At 55.2% G+C, this 27,817-nt stretch overlaps 11 protein-coding genes across 11 annotated transcripts; 5 read left to right on the top strand and 6 right to left on the bottom strand.

Moving 5' to 3' along the window:
* Positions 1–553: 553 nt before the first annotated feature.
* Positions 554–2,426, bottom strand: BU26DRAFT_563021 (uncharacterized protein; the record flags this gene model as incomplete). Its single annotated transcript, XM_033833103.1, has 2 exons — positions 554–2,086; positions 2,139–2,426. 2 exons carry the CDS (start codon positions 2,424–2,426, stop codon positions 554–556), a joined length of 1,821 nt encoding a protein of 606 aa, XP_033686070.1.
* Positions 2,427–5,810: 3,384 nt separating this feature from the next.
* BU26DRAFT_503639 (uncharacterized protein) lies at positions 5,811–6,522 on the bottom strand (the record flags this gene model as incomplete). Its single annotated transcript, XM_033826706.1, has 4 exons — positions 5,811–5,890; positions 6,010–6,272; positions 6,338–6,479; positions 6,513–6,522. The coding sequence occupies 4 exons, from the start codon at positions 6,520–6,522 to the stop codon at positions 5,811–5,813; spliced, it is 495 nt and encodes a 164-aa protein (XP_033686069.1).
* A 20-nt stretch (positions 6,523–6,542) lies between these two features.
* BU26DRAFT_275749 (uncharacterized protein) lies at positions 6,543–7,487 on the top strand. Its single transcript, XM_033821443.1, has 2 exons — positions 6,543–7,174; positions 7,253–7,487. Exons 1-2 carry the CDS (start codon positions 6,582–6,584, stop codon positions 7,374–7,376), a joined length of 717 nt encoding a protein of 238 aa, XP_033686068.1. The 5' UTR covers positions 6,543–6,581; the 3' UTR covers positions 7,377–7,487.
* Positions 7,063–10,235, top strand: BU26DRAFT_481546 (uncharacterized protein; the record flags this gene model as incomplete). Its single annotated transcript, XM_033825735.1, has 3 exons — positions 7,063–7,174; positions 7,250–9,524; positions 9,606–10,235. The coding sequence occupies exons 2-3, from the start codon at positions 7,509–7,511 to the stop codon at positions 10,233–10,235; spliced, it is 2,646 nt and encodes an 881-aa protein (XP_033686067.1). The 5' UTR covers positions 7,063–7,174; positions 7,250–7,508.
* Positions 10,236–12,142: 1,907 nt separating this feature from the next.
* On the top strand, positions 12,143–14,327 carry BU26DRAFT_549655 (uncharacterized protein). The gene is made up of 3 exons (XM_033832011.1): positions 12,143–12,261; positions 12,411–12,938; positions 12,998–14,327. The coding sequence occupies exons 1-3, from the start codon at positions 12,208–12,210 to the stop codon at positions 14,183–14,185; spliced, it is 1,770 nt and encodes a 589-aa protein (XP_033686066.1). The 5' UTR covers positions 12,143–12,207; the 3' UTR covers positions 14,186–14,327.
* On the bottom strand, positions 14,288–14,980 carry BU26DRAFT_275728 (uncharacterized protein). Its single transcript, XM_033821441.1, has one exon. The coding sequence runs from the start codon at positions 14,851–14,853 to the stop codon at positions 14,389–14,391; it is 465 nt and encodes a 154-aa protein (XP_033686065.1). The 5' UTR covers positions 14,854–14,980; the 3' UTR covers positions 14,288–14,388.
* Positions 14,981–15,770, bottom strand: BU26DRAFT_275729 (uncharacterized protein). Its single transcript, XM_033821442.1, has one exon. The coding sequence runs from the start codon at positions 15,636–15,638 to the stop codon at positions 15,108–15,110; it is 531 nt and encodes a 176-aa protein (XP_033686064.1). The 5' UTR covers positions 15,639–15,770; the 3' UTR covers positions 14,981–15,107.
* A 286-nt stretch (positions 15,771–16,056) lies between these two features.
* On the top strand, positions 16,057–17,833 carry BU26DRAFT_563016 (putative dimethylaniline monooxygenase; the record flags this gene model as incomplete). Its single annotated transcript, XM_033833102.1, has 4 exons — positions 16,057–16,126; positions 16,179–16,310; positions 16,364–16,423; positions 16,479–17,833. 4 exons carry the CDS (start codon positions 16,057–16,059, stop codon positions 17,831–17,833), a joined length of 1,617 nt encoding a protein of 538 aa, XP_033686063.1.
* A 239-nt stretch (positions 17,834–18,072) lies between these two features.
* BU26DRAFT_563015 (uncharacterized protein) lies at positions 18,073–18,554 on the bottom strand (the record flags this gene model as incomplete). The annotated part of the gene is made up of 2 exons (XM_033833101.1): positions 18,073–18,296; positions 18,506–18,554. The coding sequence occupies 2 exons, from the start codon at positions 18,552–18,554 to the stop codon at positions 18,073–18,075; spliced, it is 273 nt and encodes a 90-aa protein (XP_033686062.1).
* A 5,864-nt stretch (positions 18,555–24,418) lies between these two features.
* On the bottom strand, positions 24,419–24,862 carry BU26DRAFT_603547 (uncharacterized protein; the record flags this gene model as incomplete). The annotated part of the gene is made up of 1 exon (XM_033835438.1): positions 24,419–24,862. The coding sequence occupies one exon, from the start codon at positions 24,860–24,862 to the stop codon at positions 24,518–24,520; it is 345 nt and encodes a 114-aa protein (XP_033686061.1). The 3' UTR covers positions 24,419–24,517.
* Positions 24,863–26,462: 1,600 nt separating this feature from the next.
* On the top strand, positions 26,463–27,708 carry BU26DRAFT_592131 (uncharacterized protein; the record flags this gene model as incomplete). Its single annotated transcript, XM_033834826.1, has 2 exons — positions 26,463–26,508; positions 26,560–27,708. 2 exons carry the CDS (start codon positions 26,463–26,465, stop codon positions 27,699–27,701), a joined length of 1,188 nt encoding a protein of 395 aa, XP_033686060.1. The 3' UTR covers positions 27,702–27,708.
* Positions 27,709–27,817: the final 109 nt, after the last annotated feature.

Here is a 27,817-nt window from a genome sequence, read left to right as displayed (position 1 = left end):
GAGGTAGCACGAGGAATGCATCTCTGACACCGCTCAGCGACTGTGCCACTGTGCTGCATTCATTCACCGATCTCAGCTCCTAAGCAGGCGCATATGCAATCCCGGCGCTTCGGGCCCGGGGTACATGCCAGTCAACGGGTGCAAAGTACGACTCCACCAACAGGCCTCGCGTATTCGGCCTGCATGAGCGGAGCGGAGAAAGCAGCAGTAGGTCCGTCAGATGAGGACCCATCGACATGTGTTGCTGACTGCGTCGACGCTGCGCGCCGGAGCCGCGTGGGAATCCTGGCGCTTTCTTTACATTTGCGTCTGCAGTCGGCGTCGACTTTCCCTCTTTGACGTCGCCACAGTAAACGGAGAGTGCTGGGCGTCCGACGATTACGTTGCTCATGCGGACTTCCTTCAGCATCAAATGCACTCTGCTTCAGCTCTTACCCATCGTGATCTTCGCCCTGCGCCACTTCGCCAACACAGATATTAGATGAGCTGCTTCACATAGTTGCACCCGTTTGTAGACTAATCGATTCTATTACAATCACCGCTTTATCGGAAACTACAACGGGAGAATGAGTGGGTCGAATTCGCCAAACCTTGGCGGATGATGGACTTTAACAGTCTCTTTGGCAACAACTTTGTATCTGCATTCCAGGCTTTGCATGTGCCGGACAACCTGAACCCATGCCGTAAAAGTATCCTGGAGGTATTCATGCTCGGAGACAGCGCCGTGGGGATCCAAATCGTCTGCCGTTGCCGCGTTTTCTGTGCCCACTTCCTCGTCCATGCTATTGTCAAAAAAGTCATATACAACCGGCTTTGCTCCAAGTACGATGAACTTGAGCGATGGAAAAAAGCTTCGAATGAAATCTGCAGTCATAGCTACATCAACCAGAGGAGAGCTTCGTGTTGCCAACGTCGCGAGCTGAGGAAAGCGGTATGCGGCGGCGTCATCGAGCGGAAGGTCTATTGGGACCCGCAGACCGAAAAACTCTAGAGATGGTAGCCGCTGTAGGGCAGACATGGCGCCCATGGTAGACACAGACATGGCGTGCTCAAGACCGGCAATGTCCAGAATCCGCAGTCGAGGAAAGGCGTCGCAAATCTGTCCAAAGTGGGCGTCATCAAGCAATCCAAGATCCTGATTGAGTAAAATGACTAAAGACTCGAGATTCTTGAATGCGAAGAGTGGGAGAAGGCTTTGAGGAGAGAGTTTCGTTGGTCCTGATGGCGGAGTGATTCCCAGCCGGGATTGGACATCGAAGTGCAACAAGGTCTCAGGATTGAGGTATTGTTGGGCAGCAACCACAAAGTCTGGGAAGTCTTGACCCGAGTCATAATAGTTGTCGAGATGCAATCCTTTCAGGGATCTAGAGGAGAGGCATCGCAGGAATTCCTTAGCGCCTTGGAGGCCGTCGGCTTGCAAAGTTAGGTGCTCCAGTTGTGGAAAGAAGGGGCCGCTATAACCTTTGAGAACATTTGAGAGCGCATTGCAAAATTTGAGGTCGAGGGTTGTGACATTACAGCATGGGGCGATATTGAGTATCTTCTCTGGAACCATGAACTGGGCACCAGATAACAAGCCCCAATATGATCCAAATGACTTCAGGTGCGGTAGGCGGTAGAGTTCCTGCATCGGAGGCAAGTCGGTCAAACCGAGTGGGTTGTCTGTTACTGCATCATAATCGAATGATGAGGCGACGCGAAGATGGTGGATGGTTTGGCAGGATGGTTCAAGGACCTGCAAGAACTGCAGTAGCTCCGTCTTGTTTCTTTCGTTCAGGTCTGCTTCGATGCAGAGGGACTTCAGTGATGCCGGAAAGAATGACGGGAGGATATCGCGAAACTTGCAGTCTTCCAAAGCCATGCGAACATGGAAGCCTTCCAGACGCGGTAGGATGAGCTTCTCCCCGCATACGAGCGCCAATTCTGACAGGACGCTGGAATCGTATTCGTCAAACTGTGGCCCGGTTGCATTATCCCATTCACCCTCCCGCCGCAGCCAGTGTTTTGGTTGTATCAAGGTCCGAACTCGTGGTGCATAGCAATTGAACCGTAGCAGGTGCTCTTCTTTGATCCGTTCGCGAAGACTCTAGGTAAGAAGTCAGCAGAAGAATCAATGCAAAGGGTGGGCAGAGCCATACATGTACAGTTGTAATCTGACGGTATTCTGGATGATGTCGTTGATGAGTTGTCCAAATTTCGGGTGGTAGGGTGCGTAGAAGCTCAACCAAGGAGTGTATCACTCGCCAACGACAGTCCAAAGCATAAGGGAGAAGAGCCTTGCAAGTCAGTGCCACTGCGCACAGGTTGCGCCTCGCCTCTTGGAACTCTTTCTCATCCGCGTGAAGCTCGTAGATGCTGTGCTCGAAATATCCGACGAAGTCTATTATGTTTGCTTGTATCTCCCGGATCTGAAGCGCCCGATGCATTGCGGAGGTCGACTACTTTACGTTGGTAGTAAGATGAAGGTAGTGAGGACAGGAGACAGGAAATGTTGGTGGGGTGGTTGTGAGGCTGCGGGGTAGCATAGCAGCGCTAGGCAACAGTGTAGGAGTTGGCTTGGCGGGCTGCGCAAACGCGTACGGTGAACGCTCTCCTGTAGACTTCGAATCTCAATAGCTCAATAGGGCTGATCGGCCCACCACGAGCATGGAGTCGGCATTGTGCGCATGAGGCAGAGCGCATGAGGCAGAGCGCATGAACAGACTTCAGACCCCTGTACGTTCATCGCAATTCTTCATGCCTCAACACCGGCAATTCTTCGCTTGTTCACAATGTTGCCAGGATGTCAAATGCCATAGACGTGCATTTCCTAAGTCGGAAGTCCAAAGTAAAGCGCAACTCTGCATTCGACGCCGAAACAAGAATAAGCTTCTGACGATGCCTGTCTAGCACGTCAGACAGGACATGCTGTCCGATGAGCCGCCAAGCACCAGGGCACGGGAAACTCTGGACTAGGGCTGAGGTGAGGATAGCTGTCGGGAGTCCGTCGATACAACCGCTTGGTGTTGTTGTGGCACGCTTCTGGTGGTGTGAGGGAATTGTTCTAGTGCTGAGGGGCTTTCTTACCTATGCAAGCCAAACACCTGTGTTGCTTTTCGTACATGGCTCAATCGCTATGCGCGGGCTTGATATTTCCAAATCGCACGGCGGGCGCCCCGTGGCGGAAGCTGTTGCTGTGGAGCTTAGTTCGGGTGGCCTGGATAGACGTGGCTTGGTCTCGACAGCTGTGACGGTTAGACGTTCGGCATCCGCAAGCGAAAGTGTCAACCACGGATCCAAAGTATTGCTGCCCCGCCATCCGTGCTGATCTGTGTGGCCAGAACAGATCATCAGCTCTTCAGCTGGGTGGCAGGTGGGTTCCTGCGTCCCCGACAAGCGAACCGGGTTTGCTGTGTTTCAGATCTGGAAGGTGCGTGTGCGAGGAAGATGTCTGGTTCGTCCGGGGAAAAAGCGTTCATATGAACGGAAGGCGGCAGCGGAAGGGAGCGAGGGAACGCATTTGCTGGAAAGAGATTGCTGATGCAATGGCATTTGTGTGTTGTCTTTGTTGGGGCGTCGATGGCTGGCTGATGTCGTTCGAGCATGCGGCTCTGCGGTCGAGATGCCGCCGGTACGCGCGTTTGAGCTCCCAGAGGCAATACGGGCGTCATGGGGGGAGCTGCGAAGCCGTGAGATAGTGATTACTCTCACTTCGGTGCCCGGGAGGATGGCTTGCGCCTACGAAAAGCGCCGGACATTCGAGACTGCCCCTCGGCTATCATGGCCACTGCAAATTGAAGTGTGTGAAAATTGACGAAGACTGGCATCGGGTAGAATCTCCGACGTGATATGAAATGTATGAAAGAAAGCAAAAAGTAACTTTGGAAAGTAGCGAGCGTGTAGGAGAATGCAGGTTTGGGAAGGTGCTCTTCGCTCCCCCGGTTTCCATTGGTTGCAGATGTACAGCGCAATGCACTTCCCTATTGCGACAGAATTACTTCATAACGTCGGAGATTTCTTCGTATGCATGTCCCTTTTCGCAGAGCCCGTAGAACGCTGGCGCCACACTCATTACCGACAGATTGCAACGAGCCTCAAGAATCCCTTCCCTTGGAGGTGACGCGCTCTTGGGTCGCAAGGGACAGCCTACCCGCGGCCACAGGGTCCGCCACGGTTATTGACCAAAATTGCCAATTCGGCGCGAAATTGCGAATCTCAACCGCAACCTTGCAAGGAGAGGTAAACAGAGCGCTGGAGCACGGCCCGCAAGCCACGGTTTAACAGACAGCGGGTGTAAGACCCAGGGATCGAAGATGGAGCGAGCCACAAGGCTTGATCGTGGTGTTACGAAATGAGCGATTTGCCCCTGGCCCCAGTTACTCAGCCAGATGGTGTTGTTGCATCGCAAGACTGTCTGTGGGAGCGGCGTTCAGGGGAGTCGACGCGGACTGGGCGGCTTGACAGTCGTGCCAGGTAACAGTTGTTTCAATCGTGGCGCTGCAGAGTGTGTTTTGGAGACCAATTGGATGGCGCGGAAGGGGTATACGTATACAGAGGGTGGACAAGAGGAAGGGTTACGACGAGGTGTGGCAGTGCATGCGTTCTTGGCTTGGTGACCGCTGCAACTCATTAACTGATGGGTTGAATTGAAGCAATCATCAGGCAGGCGCTTCATCGAAGTGCCACCTGCTCACCGCTGGTGACGAGTGTTGTCGATCGGAGTCCGTCGCACACATTTACGTGGTGGACAATACTTCCATGATTTTCACCGCTGGTTGTCTGGGAGACAGGACGTTGACTTGGACCGGCGCGAGCCACGGAGCGCCAGCACAAAAGGTGCAACACGCCTTCGCAGCCGTTGACGCGCTATCTCCACAGATCGGATCGCCAGCCCGAAATCGCTGGCGCTTGTGCGACGTTTTTCAAGTTTTGTTTTCGTGGAATCTCTCTACGCTCGGGATCTGGCATTGTGTTTCTTGAGTGTTTCCTCGGTCTCGGGACGGAGTACCGCGGAAATTGAGAGAAAATAAAGATAGACGTTTGACAGCGCAAGAATTGCTGCTTGGGGAAGCGTCGGTGGCTTGGGGGAATTAGCGTGCCGACCGTCCCTGAAGATCATGTGGTAGCGCTCGGAGCGGGAAGACTGCGACCGAAGCTGTTGTGACGTTCTGTTTTCATGAAGGAGTCGGGATGGACCTGGCTTGCTGGAGGCACTCCGGCATCATGAGCTTGCATGTGTGAAGAGGCTTGCATGTCCAGAGATGCACCACATCGCTATCGGCCGCAGAAGATGTGGAGAGTTCTCGATCCCGCAATGACTTGCAGCCAAAAGCCTCGTGGAGTCCTTTTCGCCTGTGGATTAGCGGGCGGGGTTCTAGGTCACGCGTGAGCGTCTTCGTCAAAAAGCAAGTTTTCCAAAGGTTTGGCTTGCAGCTGGGAAGAGACTGGGTGCCTGTTTGCTGTCGATAGCGTCGTACAGACACGGCGGTAAAGCCGGTATGCAGGATTCTGGGGACTGCATTGATGCCGTGTTCCTCTCGAGTTTGTAGAGATAGAGGAACATGCAGTAATGAGCTGCCGTTTCCGAGTCTAGATTGGGCGCGCTGGTTGTCGTGACTACGGTCGGCTACCGCATCTAGGTACAGCTTTAATAAGTGAGACCCTCCTACAATGAGCGATGTAGCGGGGGTCCATAGATTAACATACGGTCGTCACTTCAGAGTCCGTCCGAGCACTACGACTGTCCCCAGCTGTCGTCATCCCCGGGCTCGAACAAGGTGCGAATTCCTTCTTCGTGCCGTCTTCTCCGCATTTCGTCTACGATAGCCTATTTATGGGTGGCAAAGGATGTGCTCGTCGCTCAACTCGCGCATGGGGTAAGGACTCGACATGAGAGGCGTCGGCGGCGCCCCTGCGTCAACCAGCAGCGTCCGCAGCGGTGATTGGCCCGAAATGGATGGCATCAAATTGGCTCTTGGCCGGGTACCGAAGGCGGCTAGAGCCATGTCGAACGGCCACGGTGAAACACACCTCGCCCATCTTCATGTTTCGCGGCCGAGGACTCGAGATGAACTGTTCGGACGCCGTCGAGACGCAGGACAGGAGCACGAGCGGGATGCGCACTCAGTCGAGGCAAGCCGCTGTGTTTACCACAGTTGCTGGGCATAATTCGCATCGCCGCGATTCCCGAGCGCCGTGGCCGATTCCGCGGCGAGCGACAGGCGGCCGGGCCGCGGCATGCTGCCAAGGGATCTGAGAGATAGGAACTGTAGTAGCATTTCCGTCGCACGTCGCTTGCAGCCGGTCAGCGAGTGAGCGTGATACCGATGCCATGTCGAATGAGGAGGAGGGTCCGCACTACTCGCGGGCTGCAGCATCTCGACGGCGAAAACTGCCTCCACTCAGCGCAGCAGGCAGACAGCGCCGCACGCGCTCATCGCTGGGAATGCGGCGACGCTGCTGGTTAGGGCGACGTACGTCCGCCCGAGAGCTGGGCAGCGCTATCGTACATACGTACATACATACATACATACATACATACATGGTGCTATCTGCTCCAACTCGCGAACGGCGGGCCAGGCAAATTTATTAGCAGCCCCGTGATGGCAGATGATGCTCAGGTACGACCCGCGCCTGGGACCGCGCGAAATGCAGGCCCGAAGCGTCTGCACCCTCGCCCCGACGCCGCCAGAAGCAACTGCGCGCTCCTTTTGCGGACTGCTCAGCAGCAGCTCGCGGAACACTTCAGGGAAGGGAAGGTGAGAGGCAGGCCTGCCGCAGAGAGTGGCCATTTCGCCCATCCAGGACCGCTGCAGGGGTGCACGCCACGGTTCCTTGTCGCAGGTGGGCCCTCGCGAAATGGGGCCCGTGCGCCCTTGCCAGGTGCCCCAGCACGCCGGCCTGCGCGCCCAGTAACGAACAAAAGCGTCCGCGTCCTCTCCTCTAACCTTCACTCCGCGCTCTGCATCACCACCCCGTCCTCCCCTCCTCTCCCCCACCCCCCTCCTCCGCCTCCTCTTCTTTGGAACCCCATCGTCGCTCGACGGCTGCTGAGGCACGCTGTCGGTCGACGTGCGGTATCTGTCCGTTCATTTCCCCTGTCATTCCTTAATCTTGGGTGTACTGGCTTTCACTCAACTCGACTTCTTGCCGCAGCCTGCGAGCCTTGTCGCGCCTCTGCTGCTCCACGTATACTGTACGCCTCCGCTCCAGCGTTTCCCGGCCTTCCGTCGACCCTTCCATCTGCGTGCTGACCTGTGTCTCGCTCTAGTAGTAATCCGTCAGCACCTTGTACCTCGAGAGCGCTTGTTTCGTCTCAATTCCGCCGTGCCCGCCCTCGTAGCACGCTGCTGTCCAACCACGACGCGTCCAGTCAGCTAGCGACTGCTGGTACCTGAGACGCACGCTGCAAATCCCACTCCCAGGGCCAAGCACATCGTTGCGCTGCCGTTGGCGGTGCCCATCCTTAATTTCGTCAGGACAGCCCGCCGCAGCGAACCGCGACGGCAGGGGCCATCGACAGCTTCACCATGGCTCAGATAGCCCTGCCACGACAGCAGGTTACCCAGGCCCCGCAGTCTGCAGACGTGGGCTCACCGCTCTACCAGCGTCGGCGTCCCTCCAATGCTGGCCCCATTGAGCTTCTGCCCAACCCTGACTTCACCTTTCCCATGCGAGGACCGGACAGCACATCTCCAGAAGCCGCGTCCGCGTCTAACACTCGGCCAATGTCGCTCCAGACATACCCCGCTGGGCGCCGCGGCTCAACGCCAGGATCGAGACAAAAGTCTGTCAACGCCCTACCAGACTTCTCCTTCAACCCAGCAGGAGCAAGCAAACCGCCCACCACTGCGACAACCCCTCCACACTCCCCGCTACCGACACCGACGACTCCCTCGAGACCAATTGGCGGACACAGGCGAGGTGGAAGCGAGTTCATTGGAGGCGATGGACGCGCGGGAGCCTCGGCCTTAATGAGCACGAGTCCTACCAAGGGTGACGGTGTGCTGCCTCCTCCGACCGCCAATCTGCGTCCCGGCCCGCCTGCAGGACGGCGAGGACACGCTCATCGCCGCTCGGGTGCCGTCTCTTCTCACGACTTGTCCTCGATCATGAATCCGTCTGCTGCACCACGGGCTGGCAGTGCTCCTGTCACGCCATTGGAAGGCAATGAGTTTGCTTTCGGTCATTCTGTGAACAAGTCGGTCTCACAGCCTTCGTTGCGGAGTGCCGGTTCGTTCGGTGACGAGACAAACAGCACACCCCGACCGCCGTCGAGGGCACGTGTTGGATTCTCCGACAGAATTGAGTACATCCGCCCGCTTTCGACAATCTCTTCGGAGACTGAGACCTCCATGTCTACCATTCGGGGCCATTCAGCAACGAATAGCCTGTCCTCCGTCATTAGCGCCGGTACATCGAGCCCGCAGTCAGCACGGACGACTCGCCCTTCGCTCAGCACTGTCGAGGACGAAGCACGCCCCAGTACTGCCGGTGCCGTCCTAGACAAGCATAAGAGTGTTCATCTAGGCGGTGATCTCTTCAACCGCAAGCGACCAATGTCGGCCGTGTCTCCGGCAGCTGTCGCCAGCCCAACCTCACCCACTCTGCCTTCCAAGCGACGGGGTTTCTTCCGCCTAGAATCTCGACGCAGCGACACCTCTGTACCTACGCTTTCGAGTGCCTCTGATCCGGCCCTTTCCGTTTCGCTTGAGTCGCCACTGCCATCGCCATCGCCTATGGCTGAGGATGACGATACGATGGATGATACCGATAAAGCAAAATGCGCGACGCGAAAGGCGAGCCGTGCACCAAGAAAAGTGAAGTCTTGGGCTAACTCAATCATCCCACGAAAAGGAAAGAATGCTAAGAAGGCGAAAGGCAGGGCTGCTACTCCACCCGCGGAAACGACAGCAGACCTCGAGGACACGGACGCATCAGAGGACCTGGATTTCGAGGCCAATTTCGATGTAGATAACACAGTCACCATCGTCTCGCCCACAGAAGACTCGATACCAGAACAGAAGTTGCACGCAGACTACGCTTCGTGGCGGCCGCGAGAATTCAAGCGCGTAGATTCGGATACGATGAGCCCTGTGATCGATCTGGATGCGGCGCTCGGTCCCTTTAATACTCCACAAGGACCGAGCCCACGCGTAGGTCAACGTGGCTTTGCGGCACATAGGCGGGCTCTGCACAGTGCAGGTGGGGTGCTTCAGAACCACCGGCGGACCGAGAGCGCTCCAGAACTAGTTCCCTTTGAGCTCAGGACGTCAGCTGTCGCAACCACCTCTACCATGGCCGACGTTTTCGAAGAGGAGGAGCCGGACGATGAGCCATCCAAGCCCGGCGAGACTCCGAAATCCCCTGCGTCCGTAGGTGACGAGGCACAAGACGAAGCAGAGGAACCAAAGATTCAGGTCGTGGAGGCGGACGGCAACCAGAGCGGCTCCGCAATCAATTGGAACTTCAACGACGGGCTTGGAATTAAGCGGACTGAGAAGAGGGGTACACCGAGTTCAATTGAGCCAATATCTCCTCGTGCAGTTACACAACGATCGCTCAGCGGCGACAGCTCCCAGCCGGCGCCCGAAGTTGGTCCTGTAGAGGTTGTCGAGGACTTCGAGGAACCTCGAACATCCTCCTTGACGCACTCTTCCGATTCGACGGTAACTCCTCCGGTCGCACCGACTGAGCCCAAGGACCACCAGCCGGTGATGAATCTATCCCTTCCGCTTCCACAGCAGAACCTAATGACTCCCGATACATTCACCTCATCCTTCCCGTCACCAGATTTTCGATCAAGCCAGGCCTCCTTCGATACCCCTCGCTTGGGCACCGCAGCCTCGTCGATGACGGATTACCCAGTCATGCCCTCCCCACGTTTTGGGGAGCCAGGGCCGGAGGTCCGCATCTCTGTGGACGATGTTCCATCCTTAACCTCGTCCAGATCGACTATGACGAGCGCAATGCAGAATGCCTTCCCTTTGATGAGTCCTCGCCGCCCTAGCGACCGATCTGCATCTCTATGCTCTGTTCCTAGCGATGTGGAGTCGCGTCGCCGCAAACGTTCCAGCATCGCCAGTCTATCCCGGTTGATCAACGGGTCTTCTTTCGGCGAGAGGAGCAAGCTCTCTATCGAGCAGCGACCACAATCCGAATATCTGGAGCCCTCCAGCAAGGAATCCAAGAAGAAGCATAGGCGACTGAGCAAGCTGATGCAATTCTGGAAGCCCAAGGACGCTTCGCGAACCTGAAACACGACCACCTTCACGCAAAAACCTCACACATGTTCTACACCCCTCTAATACAGTTGGAGCGCAGTCGCCCCCACCAGCGACTGCATGTTGATGGCACGAAATCACGGACCTACCGAGCACAAACACCTTTCTTTTCTTGCATGACACGGAGTTTACAAGCGGGCTACGACTCTTTTAATGGCGCATACTGCGATGCATCTTCTTTGGAACGCGATCCGGATCTCAACACAACACTTTCGTTGAACATATTTTCTTTCCCGTTGTTTTGCCAGGTGCCGGGAGGATAGGTATCTAAGGGTCCTGGTTTGGCAAAGGACAATATCTGGGATACTTTGACTGGTGCTTTTGGCGGAGATTACCCACACATACCCTTTTTCTTCCCCTCGTTCCTGTCTCATTTTCTGCCGTCTACACATATCCCCGGCATGCGCGGCTGTCCTTTTCGACGGTCTTATGCCTTTGCGTCACTGCCGATATGACAGGCGCAATGAGAGCTTTGGATGGCTCTCGACGACAAAATCTTCTCTTGTTTTCTTCATAGCGGGCGGACGTTGTGGATCGCACACCAAAGTTCGATTCCTACCCCCCGATTGCTTGCATGGGTTGATTGGCTTCCAGATGCGAAGCAAGCGACATTCTACGGCCTCGTTTACGTGGAGCGGCCTTCTTTGGTTGGCAATCTACATACCGAGTTGCGAATAGATAGCTAGTAGCTGAGGCGGCGGTCATCCTGAAATGCACACTTTGAACGTCATCGTCATGATCGTTTCCGGGAATTGTGATGCTTTCTCGATTGTGCCCTGTGGTGCGCGATATGACTGTACGACTAGACACCATCCTTCATAAACTGGTTCTATGAAGAGTGACAGTGCTTCATACGGATTTCCACGGATAATCGAAATCCTTCGAGCAGTTTACCATGATTCATGATGCGAAAGCGGAAATTGCCTATACACGTAATCGCCCTGTGCGATACAAAGCGTGTGATATCATATGTCACTGGTCGTTATAATTGCTCGACATTGCGATGCGTCCCTCGCTTCCAGAGGTTGGCAACCCGCAACTTGGAAGCGGGTAGTTTGATGAAGGGGATCGTCGTCGCCCCATCTATCGTTCCGCGGACCGCAAAACCCCCCGCCCGCTCGGGCTCGAGCTTTTCTCGTTACCAAGGTTTACTACTGGGGTGAGTCTTTCTGAAACAGGTACCAGATTGCTTGCTACGCGGCTAGGCTACTGCGGGGAAGGGGCGCACGTGTGATGGATGGGATGAGTGTGCGTTGGGGTGGTTTGTAGATCATGCTGCTGGTCCTTATATCTCCCGCTGGAGTTGGAGGATTGGGGCATGTGTGTTTGGGGTTTTGGACTGGTGATGTTGGGTTTCAGGTGAGCGGCGGGGCCTTTGATGCGGGACGGAGAACACCGTGGGGGATTCGGGGAGCTTTGTGGGAAGCCTTTGGTGGTGTGCGGCAGGCATTTGGTCGCGTGGTCGTTGGCGTGGGCATTTAGCTGCAAGTTCTGTAGGTAAACCTCCTGCGGACAGGCCCGAGTTGACGCCATAACACTTGGGAGGGTTTCGACTTCGGAGACTAAAACAGCCTCATCTCGCAGACTTCTAGATAATAGGTCTAAGGAATGATGGCAATGTCGGTTTAGTCTGCCCAGCTGCACACAGTTCTGCGAGGAACTTCGAAATGACGCCGGTTGACTGTTGAAATCTAGCTCGGGGTTCTTAGAAGTACATCGCCCCGCAAGCACTTGTCTCTAGATCCTCGCTCCTAAGCCAGTGAATACAGTCGAAGAAATCGCGCTGAGCATTCCGTAACTACAAACCTGGCCTTTCCTAAACAGGCTTAGCACCTCCCTCGAACCCTCCACTTGGCATCACGGCCATTCCACCTGGAAGCTATCAACAGCTCCGAAAGCTCTCCGATACCCACAACAACAGCATAGCATAATTACACCGCGCACTATGGCCGACGAAGACAAGGAAAAGGCCGAGAAGGTCGCAGCAGCAAAGAAGAGGGTAGGTAGCCCGCTGAAGCGTCTCTTTGGCTTACGGGGAGGTGGTGTCGACAGCTCGAGCTCTGCAAATGGACATGGATCTCCTCAGGCGGTAGTAGAGCTCGGCGCTGCTTTTGTGCTTGAATTTCCCTGCTGACACACATGCGCTAGTACGAGCAGTTGAAGAAGCAGAAAGCGAAGAAGGCGGGCGGCGCAAAGAAGAAGGAAGACAAGACCGAAGCTCCGGAAGCTGAAGCCTCGACCGCGACCGAGAAAGCAGAGGAGAAGACCGAAGAAGCCTCTGCGCCGGAACCGGTCGAAGCTACGAGTGCATCGCCAGGTCCCGTTGACGACGACGAAGAACCGGCCGAACTTCCTAAGACGACAACCTCGCATGGGCGCAAGGCTTCCGTTGCTGTCGAGTCGCGCCAGAGATCGGCGTCTTTTTATCGAGGAGGGGCTTCTGGTACTCCTACGTCGCCGACTGCGATCACACCGGGTGGTGGTGTGTCTGGTGATATATACAGAGAACAGGCGCAGAGGATAGAGGAGCTTGAGAAGGAGAATAAGAGGTTGGCGGGTGAGGTCGAGGAGAATGAGAAGAGATGGAAGAAGGGCGAAGAGGAGCTCGAGGAGCTGAGAGAAGGGAGGGGAGATGTTGCGCTCGCGGTTGAGAGGGGCAAGGAGGCTGATAAGCTAGTGAGCAACCCATTTCCAGCTTTTTAATCATTGCGGTGAGATGCTAATGGGCTATACAGAAGTCAGAAGTCGAATCGCTCAAGCGACAGATATCACAACTTCAATCCCAGGCATCAAAATCCAACCGAAAGACATCCACCGCGTCGCCTAGCCAAACCGCCTCCATCGACGATCTCAATGCTCAGGTTGCTTCAAAATCCGCTACCATCGAATCACTAGAACTGGAGATATCGAACCTAAACAAACAGATGACGGATCAGACGAGCAAAAACAACGAGCTTCAAGCTAGGATAAGCACTCTCGAGTCGTCGCTGCACAAGGCGGAACAGGAGGCAAGCTCTACAAAGATAGAGCTCTCAGATCTTAAGACAAACCTCGAGAAGGCCAGCGAACAGGCAGCGAAAGAAGGCTCGGATCGAGATACCGCCCAGACACGCATCGCTCAATTGGAAGCTGAGCTTGGCGCCGCAAATCGCAAAGCGTTAGACTCCATACAACGTGCTGAGCTTTTAGAGAAGAAGGTCGAAACCCTGACCCAGCTACACCGCGACAACGACGCAAGGAATCAGCAACGAGTACAAGAGCATAAGAAAGTCGAACGCGAAGTCGCCGAGCTTCGAACCCGCGTGACGGGCCTCAGCAACGAAAATGCCCGTCTCCGAGAAGCAGAGCAGCGCCGACGCAAAGTAGATCTCGGCAATATCGAAGACTCCAGCGTGCAAGAGCTCGTAGACGAAGAACGCGACCGTCTCCTCACCAAAGTGCGCGAGCTCGAGGAAGAAAACTTCGACCTCCGTCGCGGCGTATGGCGCGACCGCCGCCAGCAAATGCAACCCTCCATCGAGGACCACGACCACGCAGGTTTTGACGACATCGATCTCACCGCCACGTCACCTTCCTCACGTCGTCCGTCCGGCCGCCAGACGTCCACTTTCCAGGACGTCCTTCAATCCGGCATCTCCGCCTTCACGGGGAAGCCGCATCCACACGCGCCACATCGGCGCAGCGACGCTGCGAGTCAAGCGAGACCACATGGCGATTCGCTCCACAGAGCGAGAGAAGCTAGTTTGGGCAGTATGGACGACTTTGAGTTCGATGAGGATGCGTTTAGAGCGGCACAGGAGGAGGAGCAGAGGAAGAGGATTGAGCGGGTGAGAGAGGTCAAGAGAGGGTTAAGTGCGTTTAAGGGGTGGAGAGCGGATTTTGTGGATGTAAGGGTAGGGATGGGCGGTGTTTTTGATATTTGAGGGAGCAGGTATAGTTAGCTGGATACCTATCGTCCTTTTGGGCATATAGCGTGCAGGATTAGGCATGAGGTGCGTGCTCACCGCTGGGCGCTTGAAATCAGAGAGTTTACTCCTTAGCGTTGTATATTTATTAAGAGTCGCTGCTCTCTTCACTTGTAGGTTCTTTTCCTCGGTCGACGTCTCGTCGCGATTCTCCAGCGCCATTACTGCGGCTTTTGACAATTCTGGCAAATCAGGGAAAAATTGCCAGCCGCCGCCCAAACCACCTTCCCGCCGCAGTTGAAGCACGGCTCATGTCCATTCATCAGGTTTCCATTGTCCTCCTTCTCATCTCCATTGCAATCTTCCTCATCCTCCTCTTGAATGCTTTCTCGGCGTGCGTTCCCAAAAGAACCCGTCTTCATCCACTTACTCACATCCTTCGGACTGATGTTCGATGACGGTTTGCGAACCGGCTCCCCTGGCATTTCGGTTTGTTCGCCGGATGAGGAGGCATTGACTTTGGAGCGCGGAGGGGCTATTGACGGAGCGGGCGAGGTGTTTGGAGGCGTCGAAGGGCCCTTGAGACGGCTGCGTGAGGGGAAGGAGGAAAGGGTCGAGGCCGGTGGCGTCTCTGTGGGACGCTCGTCTGTCTTTGGAGCCGACTCTTTCGTCTTCTCGGAAGACATGGCGGATGTTGGTACTTTAGTCGGAGGCGAGGAACTCTGGGGTTGACTTTGAAGGCGAAGTTGAACCGCCTCTTCGGGTTTGTTGGCCGAAAGGTTTGCACGTCGTTCGCGACAATGGCTTTTGCTTACTTCACCGCGTTTAAGGCGCTATCATGTACAAAGCAGTAGTCACCACGACTAACTTGCCACAGTGAAATACCAATCATGCCCGTTTCAGCCGAGCTGCTTCTCTCTTCAATTGCTCCCCTCCCCACTTACGAACATACTCTTGTGAAGTTCGCCGAGAACGCCGGATCGCAGTCTTCCTGGATCTGTGCCACTTCGTACCCCAGACTCGCAAAGATCATGCATCCCTCACCTCCCAATACCCTCCCCGCATCCGCACTCCCTCCATACTTGAGCACCTTCTGCGCCATGCCCTCGGCCACAACGCCATTCCGCGTGGGATCGTTCAAGGAAGAATTCGTGCTATACTTGGACGCGCCGGCCACGGCAGCGTAGCCGAGTCGCCGCGCGTAGAGAAAGGCGAGCTGCTCGTCGATGGCGTCGATATATTTGCGCGCGCAGGCGAGTTCCTCGGTCGCGTTGGCTGAGTTGCAGATCGAGGCTATGGGCACGGAGGAGAGGGTGTTGAGGTCGTAGGGGTACGTCGTTGTGGTGCTGGAGCCGGGGTAATTGGAGGCTGTGGCGTTTGTGGAGGGTATGAAGTGGCAAGTGGATGATGCGCAGGCGGATGTGGAGAGTAGGAAGGGTAGGGAGAGGAGGAGGGATGTTGGGAAGTACATGGTGAGTGGTTGTCGCGGCGCGGTGTGAGGTCCGGAAACTCGAAGACGGAGTGGAGAGCAATGTTCTTATACTGCATGCTCAATGTCGACCAAGAGTAGTACGAATACAAGGTTGTAAAAGTGGGACCGTGGATAATAAGTGCAGCAATGATTCCAGGAACAAAGCGCAAGGGTGGACAAAAAGTGACTTTACTCGGGCCTCAGCCAATCATGATGCCGCATTTCACCAATGCGACTAACCCGGTTCGTTAAACAGCCGACGTCGGCGGTAAGCGTTCACAACCTCCGGCCTCAACATCCATAGCACAGGATCACGCTAGCCGCTTAGGACGCCAACGTAAGCACTTGGTGCTTTAGGTACGACGAGCCTCCCTAAGACCCAGATGCCCGGCATGATCATGGAAACATCCTCCCTCCTATGCTGCGCACCCTCGCGCTGTGGGAGTCGGTGAAGATGGGTTCACAAACAGCTGCGGTCATAGGCGCTGGTAAGCCCTTTTAAGGAGAGACAGAGAATCCTACACTGACAATGAGGGTTAGGTCCCTCCGGGCTCTCTATGTTGAAGACGCTACGTGAAGATGGCTTCAAAGTCACTTGCTATGAGAGGAGGAGTCAAGTCGGTGGTCTGTGGGCGTATACGGATGATAAGTCGATGACGACCGCTCTTCAGTGTACGTTCATCTCGTGCGAGAAGAGAAATACATGTAACTGAGCCTGCGACTAGCAACTTCTGCCAATATCAGCAAGTATACGTGCGGCATGTCGGATTTTCCCATGCCAGACAGTGAGCAAATCAGTGCCCTTTAGGGAGATTTCCGGATGCTGATTCGGGATTCCAGAGTACCCTCACCATTTGACGCAAGCCCAATTCCAGGAATATATCGAATCATATGCTGAGCACTACAACCTGCTCAAGGACATTGTCTTCAAAGCCTCGGTACAAAGAGCAACGCGGAATGAAGACGACACCAAATGGCGCTTAGAGTACCTCATCAATGGCCAACCTCAAGTGGCAGAGTTCGACAAAGCAGTTTTCTGCCATGGCTATCAGACCAAGGCGAGAATGCCGGAGTTCGAAGGCGGAGAGAAGTACGAAAGGATTCTTATCCATGCTCAAGAATTCCGCACCGCCGACGAATTCAAGGACAAAAAGGTCATCATAGTAGGCATGTCCAGCACTGGCTCCGACATCGTAAACGCCCTGCTTCCTGTAACATCCAAAATCTACGTCTCGCATCGACGAGGCCGCCACATTGTCGGCACCTTCAGAAACGGGACTCCCGCGGATCTCATCGTCACTTGGCGGCGGCGCCAAATCGCCGCGTTCCTCCAACGCCGCTTACCCAACTTCCATAAGTGGGCTGCGGACACCGGGCTAGCATTTCTCTGTCGCCAGGTTTGGGGAAAGCCAGACCCCGAGTGGCGCTTGGAACCCGCGCCATCGCCTCTGTTATCGCTCCCTGCCGCGTCGGACACACTAATACCGCAGCTGAAAAGCGGGCAGATTGCCTCCTTACAAGGTATCAAGCAGTTCACGGGCCCACGATCTCTGGAACTGAATGATGGAACGGTTATAGACGACGTCGACGCCGTCATTTGCGCAACCGGCTATAAAGCGGATTTCACCGTCGCGCCCTTTATCGAAACAAGCAAGCCGCCAAACTACGAAGGCCCTGAACTAACGCGCCTGTGGATGAACATGTTCCCACCTCAATACGCCGACTCCATGGCCCTCGTCTGCCACTCCGCCTTCGGCAAAAACAACGGCTTCTCTTTCAACGACGTAACAAGCATGGCCGTATCTAACATCTTCCGCCACGTGCACGCGCTCCCCTCGCCCGCCATCATGAACGCCGACATTGACGCTCACCACGAATGGCTCGCCGGCCGCTGGCGACTTGACGAGATCTTCGACCCGTCCGCGGTCAAGACGTGGCAGTTTCAGGCTTTCCTTCACGAGGCAGCGGGGACCGGGATGGAGAATCTTGGCTGGGGATGGAAGGGGTGGAAGTTTTGGTTCAAGGACCCGAAGATGAGCTGGTTGATGAATAATGGGGTGGAGACGGCACATGCGTTTCGGTTCTTTGAAACAGGGAAGAGGAGGACGTGGGATGGAGCCAGAGAGGCGATTATTCATATGAACGAGGTTGTGAAGAGCGAGTTTCCGCTGAAGGAGACGGAGAAGCAGAAGTAGGTTTAAATGGGGCCAATCCCCATAGTCTCTATACACGGGAGCATATCAGCTCATTCCATACATCTGATCATATAGATCCGCCATCATCGCTCGCTAAACCACGATAGACGCTACGCATTGCCGTAGACCCAGTTTGTTAATCCCAAGGCCGACACGACTCCAGCTTCCTCCCACACCACCTCTTCCCCACATCCAACAGCGCATAATACCCCATCCGCAACACACTCACCACCATCTCCTCAATTCGGCATCCGACAATCCGCGCACTCGAAGCCGCTCGCTCCGACGCCAGTATACTCCAGCTCGCCGCCGCAAGCCCAACAAGCATCGATATAAGCACTAGCTTTGTCTTCGAAGTTGGGTTTCTTGCTGCCCTCATTGTCCTCCTTGGGGGGCTTTGGGTTCCGGGGTCCGTGTTGGGGTTTGGGTGGATTGGGCTTGGGGTTGGACATGGCGAGGGGGACTATTTGTATGTGTTAGCATAAGGGGGTGGTTTGCTTGTGTGCTGGCGGGGAGTGTGTTTGTCGTCTTGTGTTACGCGGGAGAAGAGAGACTCACCTTGAGGTTTGATTGGGGATTGGAGCCGTAATTTAGTGGAAATAGTGATTGGAGTCGTGGACCTCCTGCACATTAGCTTCTTCGAAGCTTCTTGCCGCTAATCGAAGGACGTACCTGAAGGCGTAGTTGCGTTTGCGTTGCTACTCCTTCTGGGTTGCTGCATCTTTGGCAGTAGTCCACCGCGTATAAATACGAGATGCAACAGGAGGAATGTACGGAGTTTCTGGTGGTGACTTGCTTGTCATGAAAGGGCGATCTAAGGTGTAGCCTTTATGTATTGTTAACAGTGTATAGGTGAAGAGGATAGGTGTTCGTGAAGTCGCGCAGAAGTGAGTGAAGTAGGCGAGCGTTCACTGCACGATTGCAGATGACTCTGTCCGGAAAACGCCTAACAGTGACAGTCCGAACAAGGTGTTTACTCCTTTACTCAGGAGAAATATGCAGACAATGGCCTCAGTAAAAGCCGATTCTTCGTTTAGGCTAGGAAAATGTCATTGATGCTGAGTTTTCCCTCAACTTTCGAGCATTTCGTCATGCCGACCTCTTCCGTAATGGGATGGAAGGAGGCAGCGGTCAACGCAGGCAACTTCCTTCTTGCACCTTCTTCGGACCATCTCACTTCACTTAGCAGAACAGTTACTAGCATCCTTCAAGCATTTCTCCCGTCATTACGTTCTACATCGCCTATCGTCGTTCCACATCGTTTATCGTCATCGTCTACCCTCTATCATCCTCACGCCGCACATAATGTCGAGACTTTCTCGCATGCGACCTTTAGCCCCCAAGCAAACTAGTCCAAGCCAGCGTCCCGTCGACGAACCACCCGACGAGTCTCAAAAGTCAGCGCCCACGTCAACGGCTTCGAGTGACCCTAATGATCCGAAATCCGCTCGCATAGACGGGTATATCAACGCAGCATCGAACGTCGCGGGAATCGTGGAGGAAGGACTGGTTGATATCTAGGAATGTGTCAACGGACCATTGCACACCGCGCTAAGCGTAGACGAAGGATTAGTCGGTTTCGATGAACATAGCAACGCAGCATCGAACACCACGCCAACTGTGAGCGAAAGACTAGTCGATGCCTACGAAGATAACAGCGCAGCACCGGCTATCGAGCCAAGTGTAGAGGAAGGACCAGTCAGCGTCGACGATCTACTACGCGACCCAGATCTCTCGCAGCTCAGATACGAACTGGAGGCGCAGAAACAGCATGGAGCTTGGTTTCGGATCCCAATCACCCTCCACAACAATACCCATGCTAACATTAGGCCGCACAGTCCGAAGCACGGCTGCGATGACAAAGACCCGGCATGGTGCTGGCGGGAATCCCATTTCAGATACTGCGTCACGCACAAGCGCCGGATCGCCGAGTCCCAGAAATGTAAAGACAGATCGAAAGGAAATTGCGGAATCAAGCGCTACTCTCTGAACCTGCTGCAGGATACGAAGGGACTCGATCAAACCGCACGGAAAAGACTCTGGGCCATTGCCCACACACAGCTGGTCAAAAGACTAGAGCAGGGACCGGTGAATGTGAGCCATAGAGGCTGCCAAAACCAAGGAAAAGATTTGAAGCAGTGCTGGGAACTGGGGCATATCCTTTGGTGCATCACTCATTCAGAGGGAATGCCGCGTGGGCGATCGATGCGGCTATGCGATAAAGGAACTGTCCAGAGTCGTTGTGTGATTGTCGCATTCGAATTAGGGGGTCAATAGTAGTTTTGCATTCAGTATAACATAGGCGCCAATACCTCTTGGAGGTCTTCAAGCAAAGCTTTGCACTGATAACTCTGAGACTTGACGTTGATGCTCGCTACAAAACGAAGCCGTTCGGAAGCGGCATTGCACAGGAACGACGAACCACACATACCGTGGCCATCGCGCATCTAACTAACCCCTAACATCTCCTACAAGGCAGTGCAGCCCTTCGTGCCGCGAACAACACAACTGTATTCTGTCCTCCAGCCGAAAGAGCCAGGAGCGTCGCCTTTCTCAGTTGAGAAATAGTGGTCGGGCTAGGGTGCCCGCAACAACTTGCCCTCTCGAATTTCTTAGCCGATCTCCCCCTTGAGTAGGTATGCAAAAAGCGTTGATTGCTGGCGCCTCCGAGGCCGGGAGGTTCGGTTTTTCCTTCGGGCAGGTATGTGAACGGCGTTGATTGCGGGGCCTCCGGATTTCACTCGAGGATGTCTTAGAGAAGTGTACATTGACAATTTAGGAGAATTACGTGCCCTGGTTTGGACTTTCGTATTTTCGCTTTGAGGGTATCGAAAAGGGGGTTGATCGCTGGATCTCCGAATGTCGCTCTAGCAACCTTTAGAAAAGTGTGGGGCACTGGCTTGGGGAAGCTGCGTTCCACGGTTCGTAAAGCTACTGGCTTTCTGCTTCGGGCAAGTATTGAATAGGGTGTCGGTTTCTGGATCTGCGGATCTCGCTGGAGCCAATTTTAACATGTCGCTTGTTGATTTGGGCAAGCTGCGTGCCATGGTCCCTAAAGCTGCTGGCTTTCTGCTTTGGGCAGGTATTGCAAAAAGCGTTGATCGCAGGATCTCCGATTCTCGCTCGAGTGAGTTATTCTTAGGAAAGAGCATAGATGATTGATTTGGAAGAGAGCTTACGTGCCATGGTTTGCAAAGGTCTTGGCTTTCTGCTTCGGGGCGGATATTAAAAGGGTGTTGATGATGATGGGATTCCGACGTCCGGGGATAGCCTGCTGTGCTGCTTCGAGCAAGCGTGGTGATAGTATGGATGCATGAATGGGACGGTTGCAGTGCGTGCGGGTTCAGACTTCTGTATTTAGGCTTTGAGAAGGTATTGGAAAGGATGTTGGTTGCTGGACCTCCGGTCTGCGGAAAGCAGCTACCGTGTGTTTTCCTTTCCGGCGGAGCTTCATGCTGACAGCTCTGGGATGTACGCGTTGCGGTTGGCGTACATGTAATGGTCCATCGTTGAGCGCTGCGGGATTTCCCCTTCAAGATCTCTGGGCTCTTGGTTGATTCTATTGTTACGGGATTAGCGTTCCGGATTAACGACTTGGTGTGGGGCATATTGATATGCAGTACTACTAAAGAAAAATACCTAAACCCGGCGGAACGGCGCCCATGGTTTACGAGGAGGCTGAGGTGTGTCTGATGGTACTGCTAGTGGTATCGGTCGGAATGAGAGGTGGTGTGGAGCACAGGAAAACATCGTGCCCGTTTTCGATGCTCCAGATCCCGTGCTGAACGCACTGACAATTCTAGATTGAACAGGTCTGGAGATGATGTATATTATTAGACTTGTTGGGTAGAGCTGTGTTAGCCGGCCGCCTGTGCTCTGTCAAGAAAGCGAAACTTCGAGCTCTTTGGCAGGCGGGTGTTCTCATCTAAAGTGTTTCCCGATTTGACGTTCCAGCAAGACCCACCCTGAGCGGAACTGCTCAGTCCCTCAGACTACAACGAGGAATGGAATGAGAATTCGCCTGACGTATCCAATGTCCACGTACCACATACCAAGTTCAGCCATGACTCAGAAAGAGAGATCATGGGAATACATTGAGAAAATAGACTCGAAACAGAAATAGAGACTTGGACTCATATGGGAAGAAACATTTCAGATGGAGAAGGGAAGAGTATGCGCTTAGCATGTTCTATATTGGCCAATAGTCGTAGAGTAGGGTAGAGTAGAATGCCGAGAGCAGACATCAACGAAAACTGAACTGCTGGACAGAGGAGAAGGTACTGTAAGTACAGGTAAGCTTCGATATGTGCCTCCCATAACTCGAACGAAAGCCATGATGTAATGAGAGGAACGTTAACAGGGGTTCGAAATCTCCCTTTACCCAATCTTATTCCCGGGGCCTGTCTCCCTAGGAAGGCGAGAAATATTGGCCGATGTAGGCAAACTCGAGTCGAGCCCGGATCCGATCGCGATTCTGCAGGCGGCAAAAGTATCGAAACGAGGTCTACAAAGGAGACGGAGCGTGAAGTGCGATCACGAAACCTCTACAGACTGCATGTGTCAAGAATTCCGCTGTGGGGTGCATTGTTAGATTCAAGAGCCGATGTGGGATGCCAAATCCTATAGGAGAATCATCGGATAGTGAACCTATGCAGGGTCTGTTAAACCCGACGATGGAGTACAGTAACTCCAGGTTTTTCAACGTCGGGCCGCGGAGTTCGCAGCACGGCTGCACCCAACTTTCTCAGGAAATGCAAAGGGCAGCAGCCCCTTGGTGTACCTAGTGCGTTGCGACGGCTAGCAATTGCGGGTCTCGTTTGGCGGCATACGCCAAACCGCGCAGATGGACATGGTGAACAGAAATACCGCACCTCTAGTCCCGTTTCATAGGGACCAATGGTTGCTACGAGCCATCGTCGTTCCATTCAGCAAACGGGCTGTAGCGTCAGCGTACACGATCCCGTCATGGGAGCAAGCAGCCGCGCGTTGGCTGAACGGTGAGGTTGAACGCCACTACTGATGATGATTCGCGGAAATGAGTGGATCGTGAAAGGAGGAATGGGGGAGCGCATCGGCTACTGGGTGCTCGCAAAAGAGCACATATATGCTTGAGACTGAGGCCTCTCGCCTCTCTGCCGTGTGCGCGTCCCCAACAGGAGTGGCCAAAGTCCTTGTTGAGATGCGCAACTCTCCTGTTTTAGGATAGGCGTAGTAAATACGAGCGAGTATGGGGCTCCGGACTTAAGCGTCGTCTGCTAATAGCGAGCATTCGGTGAAGCTGTATCCGACAAGCATTCAGAGGCGAAGGCAAGTTTTGCTAGCCCTTTGTCAGGCTTGCAGTGATAGAAGGATTACAAGAAGTATGGAAGGCATGCGGGAGCTCAAGGATGTAGATGTCAGCTGGATTGATGAATCAGGGAAATGCGCCGTGCTCAGCCAATCGGCGTCCGAGGAAATAAAGACATTCTAGAATGAACAGGGGCAAGAGAAATCAAGCAGCCACACAGATCGTGCGAGTCAGGGGAATCCTCCGTCCTCCAGTGAGCTTTTACGAATGTGGCAGCTGACCCTGGAGTCTGATAGAGGCAACGGAAGACGGGCTTTGCTGATGACAAATTCCTTACTGAGCGAGTCGGCAACGGGCATCGGCGCGGATACCTAAGGCCCCTCGAAAGACGAATCAGCTGTGTCGTTGGGGAGGTGACCAAAAAATTCTGGTGAGCGTCGGACCGGCATTTTGCTATTGCCGAAAGGACCGATATAGGGCCGAGGAGACACCAGGTGGGTTGCAGCTGCGATGCAGCCACGCAACGCTGCCGGCGGGCTTAATGGCGGAGAAGAGCGTCGGGGACCTGCAAGAGAAGCAAGTTATAAGAATGTGTATACGTACCGCTACCGCTTGTCTGTTTCTTGACAGCCAGGCTGGGTGAGGTAGTTAGGGTGCTGTATGCCTGATCCTGGCTGCATGGTCGTACATACGAGCTGCGAGCCTAGAGTTCCTTCGAGGGAGAGTCACGAATTGGCGGCTAGAGGGTACGGGCGCGTGTGGAATACCAGTGGGCGAGAGTGAGCAGTCGTCCAATCTGGCTTCTGGTCTAGCCAGATTGCACATAGCGTCTTGGCGGACTACATCCCCGGCCGCCAACGAGATGGAGTGACTCTGAGCAATGTTGTATATATTGTTCATGTTCATTTGTCTGGAGGTACCGTTACTATATTGCGCAGCATCTTGAATATTGCGACGTCCTTAAAGACCGGGTAGCAATTCAGGCTCGGACTGGATTCTGGGTTTGCGTCACAAGGCAATCCTTGAGTGTTCACATCTGGCGCGATTCCAACGGTTCGCGCGCTGACTGCATGAGCTGCTGATACCAGTGTTTCATGATCTCATGGCCGTACTGTCAGGTGGTACAAGAGATATTGTCCTCGAGCTCTTCCAGAGGGCGATGATGCCGAATTGGAGGCGCACCGTTCGCATAGAATAAACAGAGTTCGCTGAGGAGGTGCAGCTATAGCACATGGCAGCCTGATAGGCCAGAACACGGGAAGAGAAGGCCGAGTAATATCTGCAGGCAAGCAGATTGAGGGCAGCACGTAGTGGGGTGAAGTGCGGGTTACCGGATTTGGGATAGCTTGGCTTGCTCCGCCACTTGCAAGCGGCCGCGGGAAGGCAGATGCTCGTCATCACGTCCGCATACGCCGCCATGTCGTTCGGCAGAGCCTTCTGTTGTACTGCTCTCGCTGCTCATGCAATTGTGGCGCGAGCTCCTGCGATGCCGGTTCCGTTTCAAGCATGAGAGTCGAAGCCAGTCCTCTAGCGTTGCAGAAGATAGCATCATAGGCCCAAAGTCCGCTGTAATCGCGCAGGTGTAGTTGGCCGGGTCGTCGCCACAACGGCGGCTTGGCTGCAACCCTATGAAAATGGCTTCCCATGTGAGGCCTTACGAGGAAACAGACGATGGCGGTGACGTCGCCGACTGTGGCGAGTGATGCGATCTGCGATATCTGCTGTTCGGCAGACAAGCTCATGGCTGATCTTTCGTGACGACGAGGGAAGCCATCGACGTCAATCGAACAACTGTCGAAGAACCTTCAAAGGACACAAACTCTACTGATTGCCTAGCCTTATGACCAGAGAGTCTGCGACAGACGCACGTCAATCCGACTGACGAGCGCAATATTACATTACAAAGCTCGAAGCGCGTCGCACTGACTCGCCACAGGTCGTGAGAGATCGCTCTTCGAGACCCGTGGGACGGACGATGCTGATCTCCTAAAATGTCCGCGACAGGCCCTGACATCTGAACAGCTATCCAGCGGTCGGATTTGTCCTCAGCGCAAAAGGATCGCCAGTAGCGACAAAGGTGACTGGCGCACATTCCTTCCGTCTTTGGTTGATCTGCGCGGGAATTACTGTTGCGAGCTCAGTATGGTTGTGTTCAATGTGTAGTCACGATGCTACGCTGGTAGCAATGCCGGATAGCACTGTAAACCGAAGCGAGGATAGTCCTCGGAAAGCCGAGTGTTATCTCGAGCAGCTGTCGTCATACGTAATGGTACCCGAAATCTTGTGGCAGTGCGAGGGATGAGCGCCGTATGGCTGCGAAAGAGACGACCCCGAGCGGATGGCATGGGAGCTGCCAGGGCGAGTCCTCGCGCTTCTCGGGGTCATGTGCAAACGAATACCCACTATTAAGCTGCTGCTGCCGCGCTACGGCGGGCCTCCGTGTGGGTACCGGGCGTTAGGGGCTCTAAGTCGTCCGCTCAGCCCGGCTCAATGGCGACGTACGCCATAGCCTGAGCCGTCCGAACTGCTGCATCGCCAGTCCGTCTCGAAGGCTCAGGACACGCAATTCGCAGAGCTCGAAGCTCCTGCGCCTGCAGGAGCTCGGCAGCCAAGAGAACGACGGCGCAAAAGGGTTCGATCAGCAACTATTGACAGCCAGGCGGTCCAGGCGTCCAGGGTCTATAAGCGGACAAATGATATCGATAGGGGCACGGGCCAGCTGCACGATTTCCCCAGACTGCGGGAGCCCGAAAGGGCTTAGCGGTGCACAGGTCATGCGTCGCGAGGTGGATAGGCCGCAGGGCGGTCCATGGGCTGCGCTTCGCTGTTCCGATCCAAGCCCAGCCTTCCAGCTTTGTCCATGGCTCCCTTCCCCAGATTTTTGAGGAGCACACGGACGCCGCTACAGCTGACATCGGTGAATGCCCTCAGCGCAGACTGCGACGCTGCGCGCCATCCCAGCGCTTGCGAGCGCGATCCCGGCCACGTCGACGAGAGCGGGTCGTCATAGCGTGGCTCCTCCTCTGTTTGGCGCTTGTTTAAAAGGACGGGGCGACTAGGGAGCAATATGCAAGCAGACCCATTGCGCTGGCCTCTCACAAGCACCTTTTAATTCCGTGTGGGCCAAGGCCAAGGAGGGCCATGAAACTCGATCTCGGAAGCCAAAGCAGCGTCCGAACCGTCCCATTATCCGACTGATGCTGGCCGGCCCCCTGCAACGCTCTCGTCCTGCTTCAAAGCGAGCTCAGGGACGAGGGACGAGGGACGCTGCTTCTGGCTGGCGATATTAATTTGCGGTTCCTTGCCAATTGGGACGGGTCAATCTACGCCCAGCAAGGCGAGATGAAGTCTATTGTGTGCAAAACGCAGAGAGGACACCGGGCCGATAGTGAGCGCAATAGAGACGGTTTGGGAGCAGAATAGAATACTCACCGTACAGCAGTAGTCAGGCGTCCATGGGCGCTGAGAACACGATGGTTACGGGAGCCGAGGCTGCAGGCGGCGAGCCCTGCCTGGCGACCAAGACGTTTCGGTGCAAGCACTAATAACTCGGCCGGCGAGCTGCGTGAGAGCGTCGAGTACTGTATGTATCTCCCAGACTCCCATGCCATGCCATGCCATGCCACGCCTGCCGACTTCCGGGGTCAAGGCCGTGCCGGTGGGTCGCGGATGATCGCGATCAGCAGGTGCGCGGCATTCAACGGGCAGCTCCAGCGCGCGCATCGCTGCCCTCTCCAGCGCCCGCCAGCGCGCGCTGCAGCCCCGGGGCCGTGTCGGGCGGGCTGGAGAGGCGGAGGCGACAACGGCAGACCCTTTCGTCGGCCGGGATGGCGCTGGGGAGGCCATCCCTGCACCGGGAGCCGCTACTGTAAACGTCCGCCCGTCGCCGTAAAGAACGACGGCGCTGCCGTTATGTATGAGCGCTGCTCCGCCAAACTGCCTGAGCGGTGCTGCATGCCGCAAGAGGCGTCGGCCAGAGGCGCCAGGGCCCTGTCTCCGCCGGCGTCGACGCTCCTGGGGCCTCGCTGCGAGCGTTGGTGTGCTGTGTCATGCAACAGCGCGAAAGCGACCTGGTTCGACGGATTACGAGTACCGGCCTGGGGGATCTGCTTACACTGGGCTCGTCGCCCGAATAACGAACGAACGCCTTCTTCCCCAGGAATTGCGTCTCTGCCTCCTGCTCTCCGCCGTCCGCCGTCCGCCCTCACTGCTCGTGCTGCTGCGGGCGTTTTGTTCTCTGGCTTCAGCCCTTCGTTTGTTGTCTCCTGCAAGGCGAGGCTGGCGGGGACGTGGTCTGCGCGCCGTTCTGCCCCAGATTCTGTCCCTCCGCCGCCAGCCAATCGCGCGCGCGCGTCGTGGGAGCTTGCCAGCTGCTCTGCGCCGACGCCGTGTCTGCTACATTCTGGCCTGACGGCTTCCAGCGGACTCGCTGAGCCCATCGCCGCCGGCCCACAGCTACACAGCTGCTTGCTTCGGCGGTGCTGTCCGACGCTGTGCTGCTGGCCCCGTAGCAGCAACCGTCCCGCTGCTCCCCCCGTGCATGCCGGAGTATTGGCCGTACAGCAACGGAACCAGCCGTAGAGACGCTCGCCGACTAAGGACCGGCCGGCTTCTCTAGCACGAACATCAAAGCGCCTTTTCTGGTCGGCTTCGACGTCGAGCTCGAGCCGCGTCCTTCACTCCCTCGTAGCCGTCCC

The sequence above is a fragment of the Trematosphaeria pertusa genome (genome assembly GCF_010094035.1).
Source record: "Trematosphaeria pertusa strain CBS 122368 unplaced genomic scaffold BU26scaffold_5, whole genome shotgun sequence".
Taxonomy (NCBI): Eukaryota; Fungi; Ascomycota; class Dothideomycetes; order Pleosporales; family Trematosphaeriaceae; genus Trematosphaeria; species Trematosphaeria pertusa.
Note: the sequence above shows the minus strand (reverse complement) of the source record. Positions and strands in the feature narration are given on the sequence as shown.

Excerpts from the sequence above, each read along its gene's own strand:
- BU26DRAFT_275749 (XM_033821443.1), top strand. The coding sequence starts at position 6,582 with ATGGCAGATGATGCTCAGGTACGACCCGCGCCTGGGACCGCGCGAAAT. Across the intron at positions 7,175-7,252 it reads TCTGCTGCTCCACGTATACT|TAATCCGTCAGCACCTTGTA; the intron begins GTACGCCTCCGC and ends TCGCTCTAGTAG.
- BU26DRAFT_549655 (XM_033832011.1), top strand. The coding sequence starts at position 12,208 with ATGGCCGACGAAGACAAGGAAAAGGCCGAGAAGGTCGCAGCAGCAAAG. Across the intron at positions 12,262-12,410 it reads TCGCAGCAGCAAAGAAGAGG|TACGAGCAGTTGAAGAAGCA; the intron begins GTAGGTAGCCCG and ends CACATGCGCTAG. Across the intron at positions 12,939-12,997 it reads GCAAGGAGGCTGATAAGCTA|AAGTCAGAAGTCGAATCGCT; the intron begins GTGAGCAACCCA and ends TGGGCTATACAG.
- BU26DRAFT_275728 (XM_033821441.1), bottom strand. The coding sequence starts at position 14,853 with ATGTCTTCCGAGAAGACGAAAGAGTCGGCTCCAAAGACAGACGAGCGT.
- BU26DRAFT_275729 (XM_033821442.1), bottom strand. The coding sequence starts at position 15,638 with ATGTACTTCCCAACATCCCTCCTCCTCTCCCTACCCTTCCTACTCTCC.